The 20,849-nt window shown below is 37.4% G+C and overlaps 1 protein-coding gene across 9 annotated transcripts in view; it reads left to right on the top strand.

The window, feature by feature from the left end:
- The window catches only part of ZNF382 (zinc finger protein 382), an 87,422-nt gene extending 66,913 nt beyond the window's left edge, over positions 1–20,509 (top strand). For all 9 annotated transcript variants that reach the window (XM_053915161.2, XM_053915160.2, XM_024577572.3 and 6 more), the window contains one exon: positions 17,159–20,509. In XM_053915161.2, the coding sequence (XP_053771136.1) occupies positions 17,159–18,579 (1,421 nt within the window). In that variant the 3' untranslated portion in view covers positions 18,580–20,509. The remainder of the gene's footprint in view (positions 1–17,158) is intronic.
- Positions 20,510–20,849: the final 340 nt, after the last annotated feature.

The raw sequence follows: 20,849 nt of genomic DNA, 5'->3' as shown, positions 1-20,849 counted from the left end.
CCTTCATAAATGTTCCTTGACGTGACCCTTCTACTTCTTTCTCCCGTTATACTCCTCCTCACCCCCTCTGGTTACTGTCACTTTGTTCTTTATTTCAGTGTCTCTGGTTATATTTTGCATGCTTGTTTTGTTGATTGGGTTCCATTATAAGTGAGGTCATATGGTATTTGTCTTTAACTGCCTGGATTATTTCACTTAGCATAATGCTTTCCAATTCCATTCATGTTGTCGCAAAGGGTAGGAGTTCCTTCTTTCTTTCTGCTGCGTAGTATTCCATTGTGTAAATGTACCATAGTTTTTTGATCTACTCATTTACTGATGGGCAGTTAGGTTGTTTCCAACACTTGGTTATTTTAAATACTGCTGCTATGAACATTGGAGTTCTTTTAAATTGGTATTTCAGGATTCTTTTTTTTTTAAATATATTTATTGATTATGCCATTACAGTTGTCCCATTTCCCGCCCCCCTCACTCCACTCCATCCTGCCCACCCCCTCCCTCCCACATTCCCCCCCTATAGTTCATGTCCATGGGTCATACTTACAAGTTCTTTGGCTTCTACATTTCCTACACTATTCTTACCCTCCCCCTGTCTATTTTCCACCTATCATCTATGCTACTTATTCTCTGTACCTTTCCCCCCCTCTCCCCCTCCCACTCCCCTATTGACAACCCTCCATGTGATCTCCATCTCTATGGTTCTGTTCCTGTTCTAGTTGTTTGCCTAGTTTGCTCTTGTTTTTGTTTTAGGTGTGGTTGTTAATAACTGTGAGTTTGCTGTCATTTTAACTGTTCACATTTTTTATCTTCTTTTTCTTAGGTAACTCCCTTTAACATTTCAGATAATAAGGGCTTGGTGATGATGAACTTCTTTAACTTGACCTTATCTGAGAAGCACTTTATCTGCCCTTCCATTCTAAATGATAGCTTTGCTGAATACAGTAATCTTGGATGTAGGTCCTTGCCTTTCCTGACTTGGAATACTTCTTGCCAGTCCCTTCTTGCCTGTAAGGTCTCTTTGGAGAAACCAGCTGACAGTCTTATGGGCACTCCTTTGTAGGTAACTGTGTCCTTTTCTCTTGCTGCTTCTAAGATTCTCTCCTTCTGTGTAATCTTGGGTAATGTAATGATGATGTGCCTTGGTGTGTTCCTCCTTGGGTCCAGCTTCTTTGGGACTCTCTGAGCTTCCTGGACTTCCTGGAAGTCTATTTCCTTTGCCAGACTGAGGAAGTTCTCCTTCATTATTTGTTCAAATAAGTTTTCAATTTTTTTGTTCTTCCTCTTCTCCTTCTGGCACCCCTATAATTTGGATGTTGGAACGTTTCAAGATGTCCTGGAGGTTCCTATGCCTCTCCTCATTTTTCCGAATTCTTGTTTCTTCATTCTTTTCTGGTTGGATGTTTCTTTCTTCCTTCTCGTCCACACCGTTGATTTGAGTCCCAGTTTCCTTTGCATCACTATTGGTTCCCTGTACATTTTCCTTTGTTTCTCTTAGCATAGGCTTCATTTTTTCATCTAGTTTTCGACCAAATTCAACCAATTCTGTGAGCGTCTTGATAACCAGTGTTTTGAACTGTGCATCTGATAGTTTGGCTATCTGTTCGCTGCTTAGTTGAATTATTTCTGGAGCTTTGAAGTGTTCTGTCATTTGGGCCATTTTTTTTTTTTTTTTGTCTTGGTGCGTCTGTTACTTTAAGGGGCGGAGCCTTAGGTGTTCCTGGGGCAGGGTGGGTTAACACTGGTCGCTGCGCTGTGACACTGTATGTTGGGGAGGGGCCGAGAGGGAGCAATGGCGCCCCGCTCCACTCTCCACCTGACCTAAATCTTTCACTCCGCTACCCACAATCAAATTGGGCCCCTCTGGTGCTGGTTCCCGAGTGGGTGGGTCTCTCCAACGACCTCTCCTGTGAGGCTGGGAGTTTCTCCTGCTGCTGCCCCAACCCCCACGGGCATTTTCAATCAGAGGTTTGAGGCTTTATTTCCCTGAGCTGGAGCCCTGGGTTACTCGGTCTGCTTGGTCTGCTTGGCTCCCCTCTGTTTGTCTGGTTTATCTATGCGTGAGTGTGGAGTGGCAGGGTGCTACCCGCTGCTCTGCCTGCCAGATTCTCCGCCACTCTGAGTCCGGCCCTCTCGTTTTATCTGTGCGCGAATGTGGGGTCGCAGGGTCTGCTAGCGGTCAGGCTGCCTGCGCCCTTCGTCCCACACTCCACCAGTCTTGGTCCCGCCACAGCCACGCAAGTCCTCTCCGCCCCGGTGCCCTTCTTCACACCTCCTACCGGTCTGGATGTATGTTTTTTTTTCATCTACTTGGTGTCGGACTTCCCTGCCGTTTGATTTTCTGTCAGTTCTGGTTGTGGGAGGAGGCGCAGTGTGTCTGCCTACGCCGCCATCTTGGTTCTCCCCAGGATTCTTATGTTATATCCAAGCAGTGGAATTGCCGAGTAGAGATGGGAGTTCCATTTTTAGGTTTTGAGGAAATTCCATACTGTTTTCCACAGTGGCTGCACCAGTCTGCATTCCTACCAACAGTGTATTAGGGTTCCCTTTTCTCCTCAGTGTGGCCCCACTTATTTGTTGATTTGGTTATGGTGGCCATTCTGACCAGTGTGATGTGGTATCTCATTGTGGTTTTAATTTGCATTTCTCTAATGGCTAGTGATGCTGAGCATCCTTTCATACATATCTGGGCCCTCTGTATGTGCTCCTTGGAGAAGTGTCTGTTCAGGTCCTTTACCCAATTTTTAGTTGAATTGTTTGTCTTCCAGGTGTGGAGTTGCATGAGTTCTTTATATATTTTGGAGGTCAAACCCTTGTCCGAGATATCATTGGGAAATATATTTTCCGATACAGTTGGTTCCCTTTTCATTTTGCTGATGTTTTCTTTAGATGTGCGTAAGCTTTTTATTTTCATGAAGTCACATTTGTTTATTCTTTGTTTTATGTCCCTTGGTCTAGGGCACATACTGGCGAAAATATTGCTGCATGGAATATCTGAGATTTTCCTGTCTATCTTCTTCTCTGGGACTTTCATGATGTTGCAACTTATATTTAAGTCCTTTATCCATTTGAGTTTATTACTGTGTATGCTGTAAGTTTGTGGTGGAGTTTCATTCTTTTCATGTAGTTGTCCTGATCTCCTAATATCATTTGTTGTTATTTTTACTCCATTTTATGCTTCTGCTCCCTTTGTTGAATATTAGTTGACCATGAGACATGGGGTTATATCTGGGCTCTGTATTCTGTTCCATTGATCTATGTCTCTCTTCTTATGCCAGTACCAGACTGTTTTGATTATCATAGCCTTGTAATATACTTTTATATCAGGTATTGTGATCCCTCCTACTTTGTTCTTCTTTCTCAAAATTGCTGCGGCTATTCGGGGTTATTTATGGTTACATATAAAGTTTTGAAATGTTTGTTCTATATTTTTGAAATATGTCATTGATATTTTAATAGGGATTGTGTTGAATCTATAAATTGCCTTGGGTAGTATAGACATTTTGATGATGTTAATTCTTCCAATCCTTGAACATGGTTCATGCTTCCATTTGTTTGTGTCTGTCTTGATTTCTTTCTTCAGTGTTTTGTAGTTTTCTGAGTAGAGGTCTTTTACCTCCTTGGTTAGGTTTATTCCTAGGTACTTTATTTTTCTTGTTGCTATATCAAATGGCATTTTTTTCCTGATTTCTGTTTCTGATGTTTCATTGTTGGTGTACAAAAATGCCTTTGATTTCTGAATATTGACTTGTATCTACCGTTTTGCCAAATTCCCTTATTAGTTCAAGTTGTTTCTTAGTTTAGTCTGTAGGGTTTTCTATGTACACTATCATGTCATCTGTAAACAATGACAGTTTTACTTCTTCCTTTCCAATTTGGATGCCTTTTATTCTTGTCTGGTTGCTGTGGCCAGGACTTCTAATACTATGTTGAATCAAGTGGTGAAAGCAGACATCCTTGTCTTGTCCTTAGTGGGAAAGTTTTAGTATTTGCTTCTTGAGTATGACGTTGGCTGTAGGTTTTTTCATATATGGCCTTCATTATATGGAAGTATGCTCCCTCTACTCCACTTCTCTGAGTGTTTTATCATAAATGGATGCTGTTCCTTATCAAATGCTTTTTCCACATCTACTGATATGATCATGTGATTTTTGTCATTCTTTTTGTTTATGTGATATATGAGGTTTTGATTTTCCTGCATTGCACCATCCTTGCATCCCTGGGATGATTCCCACTTGATCACGGTGTATGATCTTTTCAATGTGTTGCTGGATGTGGTTTGCCAATATTTTGTTGAGGATTTTAACATTTATGTTCATCAGTGATATTGGCCTGTAGTTTTCTTTCTTTGTTGTGTCTTTATCTGGTTTTGGGATTAGGATGATGCTGGTCTCCTAACAAGAGCTTGGTAGTCTTACCTCTTATTTGGTTTTTTGGAATAGACTAAGAAGGATAGGGGTTAGCTGTTCCTTAAATGTTTTGTAAAATTCTTCTGTGAAACCATTCAATCCAGGGCTTTTGTGTGCTGGGAGTTTTTTGATTACTTTCTCAATTTCACCAGCTCCTATAAGTCTGTTCAGGGTTTCTGTTTCTTCTCAATTCACTTTTGGAAGATTATATTTATCTAGAAATGTGTCCATTTTTGTCAAGGTTTTCAAATATCTTGGCATATACTTGTTCATAGTAATTTCTTAACATCCTTTGTATTTCTGTGGTATCAGTTGTAATTTCTTCTCTTTCCATTCTGATTTAATTTATTTGGGTCCTCTCCCTTTTTGTCTTGATGTTCTGGTTAAAGGCATGTTGATTTTGTTTATCTTCTCAAAGAAACAGCTCCTGGATTTATTGATACTTTTAATTGTTCTTGTAGTCTCTATGTCATTCAGTTCTGCTCTGATCTTGATTATTTTCCTTCCTTCTACTTGCTCTGGGCTTTGTTTGCTGTTGTTTCTCCAGTTCTTATTGATATAGGGTTAGGTTGTTAATCTGAAATGTTTCTGTCTTTTTTAGATAGGCTTTTATTGTTATGAACGTCCCTCTCAGGACTGCCTTTGCTGTGTCCCATAGGTTTTGGGCTGTTGTGTGTTCATTTTCATTTATTTCCAGAAACATTTTGATTTCTTCCTTGATCTCATTATTAACCCATTCATTCTTTAAAAGCAGTCTCCATGAATTTGAATGTTTTTGTGTATTTTTCTTGAGGTTGGTTTCTAGTTTAAAGCCATTGTGGTACACGAAAATTCTTGTTATGATTTCAATTTTCTTGAATTTTTTGAGGCTTGTTTTGTGTCCTATCTTGTGTTCTGTCTTTAAAAATGTTTCACGTAGAGGAAGTTGGGCTGTATGAAAAGCCGGGCGCTTGTTAAGGACGTTGGGCTTAAACAAGAGGCTTTTACTCAAAAAAAAATAAAAAAGAAAAAAGAGGCTTAGCCGCTGTTAAAGGAACTCCTACGCAGCAGCTGGCAGATGCTGCTCGCCCAGCAGCTAATTCATGCCACTTACCTGGCAGCTGATTTGCACTGCTTCCAGAGGCTGATTTGAGCCACTCGCCTGCACTGGACTCAGGCCACTAGCCTGACAGTTGATTTGTGCTGCTTGCGGGTAGGCTGACCAGTGCCAGTTGCTTGGCAGCTGATTTGCACAGCTGGCGCCAGTGGCTGACTTGTACCACTGATTTGTGGGGGTCTCTGGCCACAGTGGGCTCACAAAGAGAAAGGAGGAGGTTCATTGCACCAACCAGGGCACAACCGGTGGATTAAAGGTGCCAGCCTGGTGCAGATGGACAGTGTGGGCCTGGCAGCTCCCAGAGGACCTGGGCTGGAGACTGGGCAATTGTGAATATTGTGGCCTAGACCTGGCCCCTGTGCTCACAAAACCATAGGAAGGTAGGAAAGCAAAGCCCAGCCGCCCTCTTCCTGTGACATCCAGAAATACCAGCAGAACTGGCTTAGTGGGTTTAAAGTCAGCAGGAGGCTTTTTTTATCCTCTTTTTTTTTCTTTTTGTTTTTTTTCTTTCTTCCCCAAAGTGAGACAATAAGACCTGGAACTGTGAAAGGTCCAGAGACAGACCCAAAGAGGGAACACAAGGCTAACCCCAACAACTGAGAAACTGAGACAAATTTCACTTGGCTATCCCAGATAACTTGCATATTATTGTTTATTTGTATTATTATTATTTTTTCATTATTTTTACTTTATTAGTTTATTTTTTATTTCTCATCTTTCTGTTTATTTTCTTCATTTTCTTTGTTTAATTGCATTCTTTGACTGGTTTTCCTTATTCTCTCTTTCATATTGTATTTTAATTTCCCTTCTTTCACTTCACTCGTATTCCAATGACACACTACTCTTGACGTGTACTTTCTATTGTGGTTATCCAAATCATACATTTCTTGTCATATTATTGTTGTTCCAGTACTATTATAAATAATCATTGTTCCACGTAATTGTAACACTATGCAGCACCCCTCCCTGATCTTAACCCATTTCACTGTCTTCCTGAGCATTATTACTGTTGTGGTTAACTCTATTCTCTTGCACACTGCACCGACTTTCTATCCTTTACTCTCACTATATCTCATCACGTAACCTTCCACAAGCACTGTTTTCTGGATTGAGCTCACAATCCTTCTCCCCTCTAATAAGAGTCTTATCTCTTTTTCACCTTTTATAAAAAGTGTCTCACTGGGTGAAATATCACAGTTAATGCTATACTTATCCAAAAAGAATCTCCTATCTCTTCTCCACTTGCTGGTACTTTAAATCCCATAGAATACTCTCCTACTGTTTTAATCCATTTTGCCTTCCCTCTGCCACTGATCACATACAAGATTAGGTGGGAGCTGTGAACATCAGTATACCCCCTGGAGGAGAGAATCCACCAACAAAGGAACCAAGTACAAGAGAGCCCACAAAAACAGAAGGAAGGGAAAACCCGGAGCATCCAGGTGAGGAGATCAAAGAGACCACACCACTGAATCCCATAGAATTCCTACTGTAGAAGTTCACCCTACAAAGACAACTAGCAAAGTGAAACATCAGGAAGCACAGAAACAAACAAAAAGAGTCACCTAAAATGGGGAGGAAAAAAAAAACCTGCAGTCAAGAGGAAGGGCAGACTCCCCACTGAAAGACCTGAATGAAATGGAGGTAAGCAAACTATCAGATATAGAATTCAAAATAATAGTTATTAGGATGTTGAAGGAACTAACAGACAACTACAAGAAACTGTCATGTGGTCTGTCTTTGAAAATGTTTCATGTGGAGGAAGTTGGGCTGTATGAAAAGCTGGCAGATGCTGCTGTGCGAGAGTTCTCAGGCAGTGAGAACTATAACAGTATGAAAAAGGAAATAGAAACTATAAACAAAAGCCAGGAAGAAATGAAAAATAGAATTTCTGAAATAAAAAACACACTAGAAGGAATTACAAACAGGCTGCATGAAGCAGAAGACCAAATTAGTGAGCTGGATAGACAAGGTGGAAAGAAACACCCAGGTAGAGCAGCTACATGAAAAAAGACAAAAAATATGAAGATAGCTTAAGGGAATTCCAAGATATGAAAGGCAAGAACATTCGAATCAGAGGAATAACAGAAGGAGAATAAAAGGAACAAGGGATAGAAACCCTGCTTGTAAAACTAATGACAGAATTCTACCCAGCAGAGAGAAAGAAGGAGCTTATACCCTTTGCAATGGCATGGATGGAACTGGAGAGCATTATGCTAAGTGAAATAAGCCAGGCGATGAGGGACAAATACCATATGATCTCACCTTTAACTGGAACATAATCAACAAAAGAAAAAAAGCAAACAAAATATAACCAGAGACATTGAAATTAAGAACATTGTAACAATAGCCAGAGGGGAGTGGGGAGAGGGGTCTATAGGAGCTACTATAAAGGACGTAAGGACAAAATCAAGGGGGAGGGTAGAAGTGGGGGCGGGAGGTGGGGCTGGCTGGGGTGGGGTGGAGGGATGGGGAGAAAATGCAGACAATTGTAACTGAATAAAAATAAATAAATTAAAAAAAATAATGACAGAAAAATTCCTAGAGAGGGAAAAAAAACCATGTAAGTTCAGGAAGCATAGAGAGTCCCAATCAAGATGAAACCAAAGAGGCCTACTCCAAGACATACCATAATAAAAATGCCAAGTATTAAAGACAAAGGGAGAATCTTAAAAGCAGCAAGGGAGAAACAAGCAGTAACATACAAAGGAGCTCCAGTGAGGCTAGCTGCTGATTTCTCAACAGAAACTCTCCAATCCTGGAGAGAATGGCAAGAGATATTCCAAGTAATGAAAAACAAAGGCCTGCAACAAAGTTTACTCAACCCAGCGAGGCTCTCAATTGAAATGGAAGGTGAAATAAGTAGTTTCCCAGACAATGAAGACTGAAGGAATACATATCCACCAAACCAGCACTCCCAGATGTATTAAAAGGACTACTATAAGAAGAGAAAGGAAAAGAGTGAGAGAGAGAGAGAGAGGAACATAGATACAAAGGGGAAAAATGAACAAGTACCTACAAATAATACTGTTTTGTATTAAACATGATATGTTTTGGATTAAATGCTCCAATCAAAAGACATACAGTAGCTGAATGGATAAGAAAACATGACCTACACATATGTCGCCTACAAGAGACCCACCTCAGAAGGAAAGACCTACACAAACTAAAAATGAAGTGTAGGAAAAAATTTTCCAAGCAATGGACAGGAAAGAAAAGCTAGGGTAGCAATACTCACATCAGAAAAAATAGACGTCAAGACAAGGGCCTTAAAAAGAGACCCAGAAGGACACTTCATAATACTCAAGGGAAGAATCCATCAAGAAGACATAAACATTATAAACATGTATGCACCCAACATAGGAGCACACAAAACATAAGGAATATCTTGGAGGACCTCAAGGAAGACATTGACAGCAACACAATTACTGTAGGGGATTTTTAATGAAGGAGATATTTACTACCCCACTGTCAAAAATGGATAGATTCTCCAAACAAAATAAAAGGTATTGTGGCATTGAACAATGTCCTATATCAAATGGACTTAACTGATACATATATAGAACCTTTTATCCCAAAGAAGGAAGAACACATTGTTTTCTTTTCTTTTTTTAAAATATATTTTATTGATTATGCTATTACATTTGTCCCATTTTACCCCCCTTATTCCCCTCCACACTGCATACTGCCTCCCACCCACGTTCCCTCCCCACCTTAGTTCATGTCCATGGGTCTTACATATAAGTACATATATGTTTTATTAAGTTTTTTGGCTTCTCCATTTCCTATACTGTTCTTAACCTTCCCCTGTCTATTTTGTACCTATCATTTATGCTACTTATTCCCTGCACCTTTCCCCCATTCCTCCCTCTCCCTGCTGACAACCCTCCATGTGATCATGATCTCCCTTTCTGTGATTCTGTTCCTGTTCTAGTTGTTTGCTTAGTTTGTTTTGTTTTGTTAGGTTCAGTTTTTAATAGTTGTAAGTTTGTTGTCATTTTACTGTTCATATTTTTGATCATCTTCTTTTTCTTAGGTAAGACCTTTCATATGATAAGTGCTTGGTGAAGATAACATTTCATATGACAAGGGCTTGGTGATGATACACTCCTCTAACTTGACCTTATCTGGGAAGTACTTTATCTGCCCTTCCATTCTAAATGAAAGCTTAGCTGGATAGAGTAATGTTGGATGTAGGTCCTTGCCTTTCATGACTTCTAACCCTTCTTTCCAGCCCCTTATTGCCGGCAAGGTTTCTTTTGAGAAATCAGCTGGCAGTCTTTTGGGAACTCCTTTGTAGGTAACTGTCTCATTTTCTCTTGCTGCTTTTAAGATTCTCTCCTTATATTTAATCTTAGATAATGTAATTATGATGAGCCTTAGTGTGTTCCTCTTTGGGTCCAACTTCTCTGGGACTCTCTGAGCTTCCTGGACTTCCTGGAAGTCTATTTCCTGTGCCAGATTGGGGAAGTTCTCCATTATTTTTTCAAGTAGGTTTTTAATTTCTTTCTCTTTTCCTTCTGGCACCCTTATGATTTGGATGTTGGAACATTTAAGGTTGTCTCAGAGGTTCCTAAGCCTCTCCTTATTTTTTTGAATTCTTTTTTCTTCATTCTGTTCTGGTTGAACGTTTATTTCTTCCTTCTGGTCCATACCATTGATTTGAGTCCCAATTTCCTTCTCTTCACTGTTAGTTCCCTGTGCATTTTCCTTTATTTCACTTTTCATAGCCTGCACTTTTCCCTCTATTTTGTGACCATGGTCAACCAATTCTGTGAGCATCCTGATTACCAATGTTTTGAACTGTGCATCTGATACGTTAGCTATCTCTTCATTGCTTAGTTTTATTTATTTATTTATTTTTGGAGCTTTGACCTGTTCTTTCATTTGAGCCAATTATTTTGTCTTTGCATGCCTATTACACAGTAAGGGGTGGGAGCCATAAGTATTCGCCAGGGTGCAGATACTCACATTGCTGCTTTGTGATGCTGTATGTGGGGCAACGGTCTGAGAGGGAACAGTGCCCCTTGCTCAGCTCTCCGCTGACTCCCAGTCACTTTACCCACTACCCACAAGGAAATTGGGCCCCTCTGGTGCTGATTCCTGGGTAGGTGCACATTCTAGGACTCTGTGGATCTCTCCAACAAACTCTCCTGTGAGCCTGGGAATTTCTCCCAGTGCCACAACCCCCAAAAGGATTTTCAGTCAGAAGTTTTGAGGCTGTATTTCCCCACACTGGAAACCTGGGTTGCTCAGTCTGTCTCACTCCCTGGTTTCCTCCTGGCTTATCTGCACACAAATTGGGACTGTTCATTCTGCTAGCTACCCACTGCACACCCCAGTCCTCCAGCCACTGCCCTGCCACATGTCATCTCCACCCCTCCTACCCGTCTGGATGAATGTTTCTTCCTTAACTCCCTGGTAGTTGGACTTCCATACAGTTCAATTTTCTGGCAGTTCTGGTTGCTTTTTTGTTTTTAAATTTGTTGTTGTCCTTCTTTTGGTTGTGTGAGGAGGCACAGTGTATCTACCTTGTGTCCATCTTGGCTAGAAGTGTTTTCAAATTTTTTGAGTAGATACAAAGAAGTGGATTGCTGGGCTATATGGTAACTATTCTTAATTGTTTGAGGAACCACCAAACTCTTTTCCCTAGTGGCTGTACCAGTTTACACTCCCACCACCAGTGAATAAGTGTTTCTTTTTCTCTTCAACCTCTCCAGCACTTGTTATTCCTTGTCTTATTGATAATAGCTATTCTAACAGATGAGAGGTGGTTTACCATTGTAGTTTTCATTTTTATTTCCCTAATAACTAGTGAAGTTGAGCATCTTTTCATGTATCTGTTGGCAATGTGTCTTCTTGGGAAAAATGTGTGTTTATGTCTTCTGTTCATTTTTTAATTGGATTGTTTGGTGTTTAGTTGTATGAGTTCTTTGTCTATTTTGTATGTTGACCCCTTGTTGGAGCTGTTGTGTGCAAATGTCTTCTCCCATTCAGTTGGTTCTTTTTGTTTTGTTGGTGGTTTCTTTTGCTGTGCCAAAACTTTTTAGTTTGATATATTCAATAGTACCATACATTTCTTTTTGCCTTTACTTCCCTTTTCTTTCAGGTCACATTCATAAAATACTCTCTAAGACCAAGGTTCAAAAAGTCCATTTAGTTTTTTCCATAAATAAAGGACACATTTTTTATTTTCACTAATACATTTATAGATTTGGATATTTTGAGAGTTGGCTATCTCCCGCGTGGCATAACATTGATTGTTCTCAATCTCTTGATTTTATCGCTGTCACCTTCAACTGGTCTACCTGTGTGTCCATCAAAAATCTCCTGCAGGAAACTTTGAAAACCACTTTTGACTCAATTGATCAGTCATAGCTTCTTTTCCATACACTGCACAAATCTTTTTTTGTGTGTTTCAGAATACAGTGGGTTTTTGTACATTGCTTTTGCAACCTGCAACATTATTACATTTGCTTATTGTTTCCAGTAGGTTTTTTTTCATGGAATCTTTAGGGTGTTCTATATAAAGAATCATGTAATCTGCAAAAAGTGACACATACTTCTCACATCCAGTTTGGATGCTTTATTTCTCTTTCCTGATTGCTCTGGCTAGGACTACCAGTACTGTGTTGAATCAGAGCAGCAAGAGTAGACATCTTTGTCTTGTTTCTGATCTTAGAGGTAAAGCATTCAGTATTTCAACACTGAGTATGATATGAGCTGGGGATTTGTCATATATGGCTTTTATTATGTTGAGTTTTTTTCCTCTATACCCATTTTATCGACCATTTTAATCATAATTGGGTGTTGTATCTTATCAAATGGTTTTCTTGCATGCGTTGTAAGATCATATGATTTTTAGCCTTTATTTTGTTAATGTGGTTTATTACATTGATCAATTTGCATATGTAGAATCATCCTTGTGACCCTGGAATATACCCCACTTGATTGTAATGTATTATTTTGTATTCATATATATTTTTGTAATATATTACTTTGTATTTGTATAATATATTATTGTAATGTATTGTTGCATTTGATTTGTTAGTATTTTGTTTAGGACTTTTGCACTTGTATTTATCACAGATATTGGCCTATAGTTTTGTTTGTGTGTGTGTGATCCTTGCTGTGTGTGTGTCACCTTCAACTGGTCTACCTGTGTGAAACCAAGACAAGGTTTTGGTTTCAGTGTTATGTTAGCCTCACAAAATGTGTTAGAAAGTATTGCTTCTTTCAATTTTTTGGGAAGAGTTTGAGAAGGATAGCTATCAAATCGTCTTTGAAAGTTTTGTAGAATTTACTAGTAAAGCCATCTGGTCCTGGACATTTAATTTTTGGTAAGTTTTTGATAGTTATTTCAATTTCCTCACTGTTTATCAGTGTATTTAGATTTTCTAGTTCTTCATGATTCAGTATGGAAGGCTATATATTTCCAAGAACTTATCCATTTCTTACAAGTATTGAATTTGGTGGCATATAGTCTTTCATAATATTCTAGTATGATTCTTTCTAGTTCTATGATGTCTTTGGTAACTTCTTGTCTTTCATTTTTGGTTTTATTTCTTTTCTTTTTTTCCTTAGTGAGTCTAGCCAGGGTTTTGTCAATTTTATCAATCTTTTAAAAGAACCAGCTCTTCATTGTATTAATTGTTTGTACAGTCTTTTTGTTTTCTATTTCATTCATGTTAGCTCTAATTTTTATTTCCTTTCTTCTGCTGAGTTTGGGATGTTTTTGTTTTTCTTTTTCTATTTCTTTAAGATGAAAATTTAGGTTGTTTACTTGAGATTTTTCTTGTTTCTTTAGATAGGCCTGTAAATGATATAAACTTCCCTTTTATTACTGCTTTTGCTGCATCCCAGAATTTTGATATGTTGTATTGACATTCTCATTTGACTCTATATATCGTTTGATCTCAACTTTTATTTCTTCTTTGACCCGGTCATTTTTATAGTGTCATATTGTTTAATTTCTGTTGTTTTGTGTTTTTTTCACTTCCTTTTTGCAGTTGATTTCTAATTTCAAAGCATTGTGTTCAGAGAATATGCTTGTTATAATTTTTCAATCTTCTTAAATTTGTTGAGGCTGGTTTTGTGTCCCAACATAATTTCTGTCCTTGAGAATATTCCATGTGCACTAGAGAAGAATGTATTATCTAGTGTTGTGGGATGAAAGTGACTCTGTAAGTGTCAGTTATATTTAGCTGATCAAACATCCCATTTAAGACCAATATTTACTTATTGATTTTATGTTTGGGTGATCTATCTATTGCTGTCAATGGGATATTTAGGTTCCATGCATGATTGTGTTTTTGTTGGTTTCTCCCTTTAGTTCTGTTTGTAGTTGCTTTATAAATTTTGGTGCTCCCTGATTGGGTACATATATATTGAGGAGTGTTATGTCTTCTTGATGTAGAAGACATAATTTTATTATTTTTATTATAAATAATATTATTTATGATAAATACCTATCTTCATCTTATGTTATCTTGAAATCTGTTTTGTGAGATATAAGTATGGCTACATCTATTTTACTGTGGATGCCATTTGCTTGGAGAATCATATCCACCCTTTCATTTTGAATTGATACCTGTCTTTGCAGCTGAGATGTGATTTTGTCCCCCAAATCAGTAGCAGGTTGATTCTATCATCTTTGTTATACTTTGTTAATGATCTCTCTACAGTTTGTGTTATGTTATTTTACTCTGTGAAATATCTTTACAGATTCATATTTTTATTTGCCTCTACCATCTAAAATGAAGGCTGTATTATTCCAGGCATGGACTGCTGTAGTTAGTATTTGGATTTGTCGTGATTTTTCCCTAATTCTTTCAATTTATATTGTCAATGTGCTGAAACAATATCACATAAAAATTTAAATCCCTTTTTTCTCCCAATGGCTGACAGAACAATATTCCATCTGGTCATTCCAAATGTATTTCTCTCTGTGACAGAACTTTCACTAATCTCTATTTTTTTTCTCGTCTCCCAAATGTCTTCCATGCAATTGATTTTGTTCTTTACCATTGGGCCTTTCATTATGTGACAGCTACTTTGTGCCCATATGGATATTTGCAAAGTTGGCCAAGTCAAAGTTTAAGGGTACAGTAGTACACACAAGACCACCCACATTTCTGACACAAATTATAAGTTCAAGGATCCCCAATACTACTATTGGTATCAATAATTCGCCAGAAGGACTTACAGAATTTACCGAAAGCTATAGCCCTCACAGTTATAGTTTGTTGCAAAGGAAGAATAAGGATTAAAATCATGCCAAGCACATAAGGCAAGTCCAGGAAAGTACCAAATATGGAGCTTTTAGTAATTCTCTCTCTGTGGAGTTTTGGACAGCATTAGAAAATATCACCAACCAGGGAGGCTTCACCTGAATTTAGTATCAAAAATTTATATTGAGCTCAATCACATAAGCTTGATTGATTGTCCATATGGCTGATCTCAGTTTTCAGCTCCTTAAGAGGTCAGGCTGATTCTGTGTGACCCAAAGCACCCATCTTAAATCACATTGTTGGGGTGACTCAAAGACCGCACCTTAAATCACACTGTTACTTTGTAGCTGGCCACAGGCTCCCAAGCAAAGAAGTACATTCCTGTTAAGCATGACATTCTGTGGACTCAGAGATTACCTTCCCAGAAGCCAAAGGCAAATGTCAGACCTCTTATTGGGCAAGGTTATATTCTTTACTACACAATGCTACATACCCTTTAGTTAAAATATCAGGTTACACTCCTTGCATGAAATGTGCCTTGACTACTCCAAACCATGTTAGTTCCTTTTTTCTGCACTCACATTCCACTGATTGTCTGTACCAGGCAAACAGTCACATCCTCTGATATGATCTAATAATTTGGTATGTGATTCAATGTTTTTATCTGAGGCTTCTTTCCTCAGTTGATGAACAATTTCTTCAAAATAAGGTCCCCTCTTTTACTTTACTTTCCCTTACTGTAGCTTGTAACAAAGGCTAGATATAGTAGTTACCTGATTATCTATGGTACTGTGCAGGGAAAACATTGTTCTCATCCATTCAGAAATCATTTAATGGTAAGTTCTTTTTAGATATCATGCCAAGATTAATACCTTTGCCTCATATAACAGTGTATTGTATGTTCATAAGGTTTCAAAGAAGATAATAAAATATTGACTCTCAAGAGCATAAATTACAGTTGGGAAGGCAATATTCTCAAATTTAGCATTTTATATAGAATGTTCACATTAAAATAGCAGGTTGTTGAAAGATTCCTTGGAATGGGTAGTCCAGACTATAATTATTTTTATAATTAGAAAGATTCTAATTTTAGACAAATTAGACATTGGAGGAGAGAAAGGATATGTGAAAGCTTAGATAAATTGGGTAGCAGCATGTTCCTGAATGTGACTGAGGTTCTTAGGAAGGCAATGTAACTCCAGTTTCCAATACAGATTAGTTTTGCATGTTCTAGAAGTATACTAAATGGAATTGTGCAATATTTACTGTTTTGCATAAAGTGCTCACTCTGAAAAAAGTTTTAGCTTCATCCCTTTTGTCATCAGTAGGGTTTTTTTCTTTCTTTTTTTTTATTGCTGAGTAGTATTACATTGTGTAATTACATTACACAATATTACCTATTTACCTTTTGATGGATAATTGGACTGTTTCTAGTTTAGGGCTACTGTGAATAAGGTACAGGTTATGGTTAAGATGAACCCATCTTTAAAATTGCTTTACCAGATATGGGTCATAGTAAGATTTAGTCAATAATTTGTAGGAAAAGTAATAGGTAAGGTCAGTCAGTGCTATACACATACATTGAAGAATCCAGTCCTTCACAGTACCAATAGGGAATAGAGTTTAAGGCAGGAAAACTTGAACCAATCTTTTTGTGACACTGAAAAAGTAATTCAGCAAATTGAATGGGAAAAAATTATAATTGATGGTCAGGAGAATTTAGTTATTGACCATCCCTTGGAAGAATAAATTGATGTAGCAGCAGTCACTGATTATATTCATGTTTTGTCCTCTGGTTTATTTTATAATTCCTAATGAAAATATTTTCCTAATTTTTCCCTTTCAAGAGAAAATAAATCACAGTTATATGGAGAGCTAGGGTTTAAACTATAGACTACTGTTTCTTTCAAAACTAGGAAATGAATGGTTAATGAAGTTCATTTGCCACGAATGGGCTAAATGCAAGTGAAAAAGAAACAAATGGAAGTATTTTATAAAACTTAGTTAGGCATGAGGAAATAAATACATAGGCTTTCATTTCTACTTGAACATTTTTCTTGCTTACTGGTTACTGTTCTTGATAGGCTCACTCCATTATCTCTGAACCTGCCCAGTCTGAGAAGAATGCCACTTTCACTATCCTGTGCTTACTTGTCTTGTGTTTATTAGACCTGCTTAGTATAGCTTATAATACAACATGGCAAAGATATGAGTGTTCTTTTCTTATGCCAACTTCTCCTCATTTCAACAATATAGCAGGATTTGTGTTTATGTTCTATACATTTTCCCCTACCAACAGGTAATTTATTTTGGCCTTTCTGTAGATCACAATAGTGAGACAGACCGTCCCACAGTGGGTTATTTGTATATATATCTAATTCATAACAATATGTGACGTCTTACAGTGTTCTTTATTTTTTTTCTAGAAGAAGATGGGAAAGCTGAAGATGTTCTAATGAAGTTTAAAGAATACCAAAATAGGCATTTTAGATCAGTTGTATTCATCAACCACAAAAGACTAATTAAGGAAAGAAGTAATATTTTGGGGAAAACACTTACTGTAGGCAAGAACTATATTATTTCAAAAACAACACTACATGAATATAAACCTGATGGAAAGGTTTTGAAAAATATTTCAGAATTGGTCATTAGAAGTATAAGCCCTGTAAGAGAGAAGTTTGGTGAGAGTAATGGATGGGAGAAATCACTCCTCAATACTAAGCATGAGAAAATTCATACTTCAGTGAATCTCTATAAACAAACAGACTGGAGTCTGAGTGATGAACAAGAACTTATTCAGCATCAGAAGGTTCAAACTGCAGAGCAATCATTTGAACAAAATGAGTGTGAAAATTCCTTCCTTGTGAAAGGAATGTTATTTACACATACTAGAACTCACAGAGGAGAAAGACTCTTTGAATACAATAAAAATGTAATGCCTTTCATCAAAAAGTCAAATCCAAGTGTCCATCCACAAAATCTTATGGAGAAGAAACCCCGTGCATATAGCAAATATGGGAAATTCCTCTGCAGGAAGTCCATTTTTATTATGCGTCAGAGATCTCAAACAGAAGAGAAACCCTTTCATTGTCCCTACTGTGGGAATAGCTTTAGAAGGAAGTCGTATCTCATTGAACACCAGCGAATTCACACAGGTGAGAAACCTTATGTTTGCAATCAATGTGGAAAAGCCTTCCGTCAAAAGACAGCCCTCACTCTTCATGAGAAAACACATATAGAGGGGAAACCCTACATTTGTATGGATTGTGGGAAGTCCTTCCGCCAGAAGGCAACCCTCACTAGACATTACAAAATACATACAGGGGAGAAAGCCTATGAATGTACTCAGTGTGGAAGTGCTTTTAGAAAGAAGTCATACCTCATTGATCATCAGAGAACTCACACAGGAGAGAAACCATATCAATGTAATGAATGTGGGAAGGCATTTATCCAGAAGACAACTCTCACTGTACACCAAAGAACTCACACAGGAGAGAAACCCTATATTTGTAGTGAGTGTGGAAAGTCCTTCTGCCAAAAGACAACCCTTACTCTCCATCAAAGAATTCATACAGGAGAAAAACCCTATATTTGTAATGAATGTGGAAAGTCCTTTCGCCAGAAGGCAATCCTCACTGTTCATCAAAGAATACATACAGGAGAGAAGTCCAATGGATGTCCTCAATGTGGTAAAGCCTTTAGTAGGAAATCAAACCTCATTCGCCATCAGAAAACTCATACAGGAGAGAAACCATATGAATGTAAAGAATGTGGGAAGTTCTTCAGTTGTAAATCAAACCTCATTGTCCATCAGAAAACTCACAAGGTAGAAACCATGGAAATATAGTAAAGGATGTGACTTTATTTTTATAAAAACTTTTAAAGTCATAGTAAACCCTGTATTGATGTTGCTTGCAAGTGTAATAATATTCAATAGTTTAAGGCACTATAAACATACTTACTGTTTACTAGATGATAAAACACACACAGAATTATTAGACAAAATTAAATGACAAAAGTCATTGAAAATACAGGTCCCAATTTTTATTAGATTCATAAAACATAAACTTTCTCTGTCAAGTTGCTATACACATTTAAAATTGCTTGTTTTCAATTTCAGTACCTACCTGGTTATAAACCAGTAATGCACAGTTGGTATATGAACCACACTGTAAACAAAGGACTTTTAAAAAGAAAGTATTTGTGAACTGTATTTTTCATTGTAAATATGGAATAAAAATTAGCTGTTACCTCCTCAGAGTTAACCACAGTTCTAACTTCTAACATTATAAATTAGTTTGTGCCTATTATAAACATTATATAAGTTGGATTATATACCATATATTAATTTTTTTTTTACATTTGGCTTGTTTCATCATTATGTCACTAAAAGTCATCATTAGTGCATTTGGCAGAAATTTGCATATTCTGTGTAGAATCTCATATGAATATATCACAGTTTATCCATCTATTTTTGGTGGACTTTTTCTTTACAGCTTAGGGTCATAATAAATAATGCTTTTGTGAATATATTTGTCTTTTGGTGTACATATATTTATTTAACTTGTGTATATACTTAGGAGTGGATTTTCTGGTTCCTGAGGCATATTTGTGTTTGGTTGGCTTTGGTAGACACTACCAAACAACTCAGAACTTTCACAGTATGATAATTTATTCTAAAGAGAAACAACTGAATATTATCAGTATGGTGATGGTTCAAATCAGAAAATTCATGGTAGGAGGAAACTCTATGAGTGTTGTGAAACTGGGAATCTGAATATAATACATGTACAAAGCTTTAGCCACAGCCCAGATTTTAATATACCTAACACCAAACAAATGTAATAAATGTGAGATTAACTTTAGCCACAATAATGCCTTATGTGAAATCACAAAGTTATACTACAGAAATGAAGGCACTTAGCAACTTCCTTGCTCATTATGAGAGAATTCTAACTGGAGAAAAACCCTATGAATAAAATGAAGGGTTTGGGGAATAACCTTTACCTATAGCCCATATCTTACCAGTCATATAAAAATGATGAATATGGAAAAGTTAGCCATAGCTTAAATGTTAATACACCACCAGCAAATTCACATTTTATGGGAACTATTCAAATAGAATTTTGTAAGAATAACTTTAGCCATATCGCACTCCTTATACAACACCAAACAATTCATACTGAAGAAAGGAAAATTAAATGAGGAACATACAAGGCCTTTAACTTTAACTCTGGGGAATACTGCTCCATGAAAGAAGTCCAACCATACTGAGATCATTGTGCTAGAGACTATGCATAGGCACTCTGGACAACAGCCCCAGCTGAGTTCCTAGTGATCATCCAACTGAGCCATCTTAGACATCCCATCAAGTTTTCAGATAACTGGAATCCACTGGCATCCAACTGGTACCACATGACAGACCCTAAGCAATAACTGCTCAGCTGAGACCTCAAATTTCTGACCCACAAAATGGTTACATATTTTGAATTAAATTTGAAAGATCAAAAGGAAAGGGAAAATCTTGTTTTATCTATTTATATCATAAGAATAAAAGTATGAATACTTGGATTCTAGAGTCAATGAGCAAAAGTGTGGTGACGACTAGGTGATTTTGGCATGAACAAAAAAAACTAGCACTGAAATTCAGTGGAAGATTGGTCTTATTGCTTTGTTTTACAATACATACCTAAATGACAGCTCAGTGAAATGTCTGTATATGTATTTCCTTTCTCATTTTCTGAAAGGAAATTAGACTTATCAACTTGGTTAGCTTACCTGTACAAATGTGTACTTAAAAATTTTTCAAAAATGAAAATAGCCCCAAACTTGGTAGCTCAGATGGCAACACAGAAGGAGCTTAATTTCTAGGTTGAAATTCTATTAGATATAACAACTAAAAAAAAGGTAAGTAGAAAATGGAGTAATGAATGGAATGAAGTCTCATTTGTTTAGACATTTTACATCCAAATTTTTCTAGAGTGTTTATCTGGAAATTTCTAGTCAAAACAATCAGACTTTGAATTCCACAAAATCCTCCTGAAGTTCTTCCAGTGAGGACTGAATATCAGTGTAAAACACATTCTTCCCAAAGCTACCACAGGCTGGTTTTAAGAA

The sequence above is a fragment of the Desmodus rotundus genome, chromosome 12, assembly GCF_022682495.2.
Source record: "Desmodus rotundus isolate HL8 chromosome 12, HLdesRot8A.1, whole genome shotgun sequence".
Lineage (NCBI taxonomy): Eukaryota > Metazoa > Chordata > Mammalia > Chiroptera > Phyllostomidae > Desmodus > Desmodus rotundus.
Note: the sequence above shows the minus strand (reverse complement) of the source record. Positions and strands in the feature narration are given on the sequence as shown.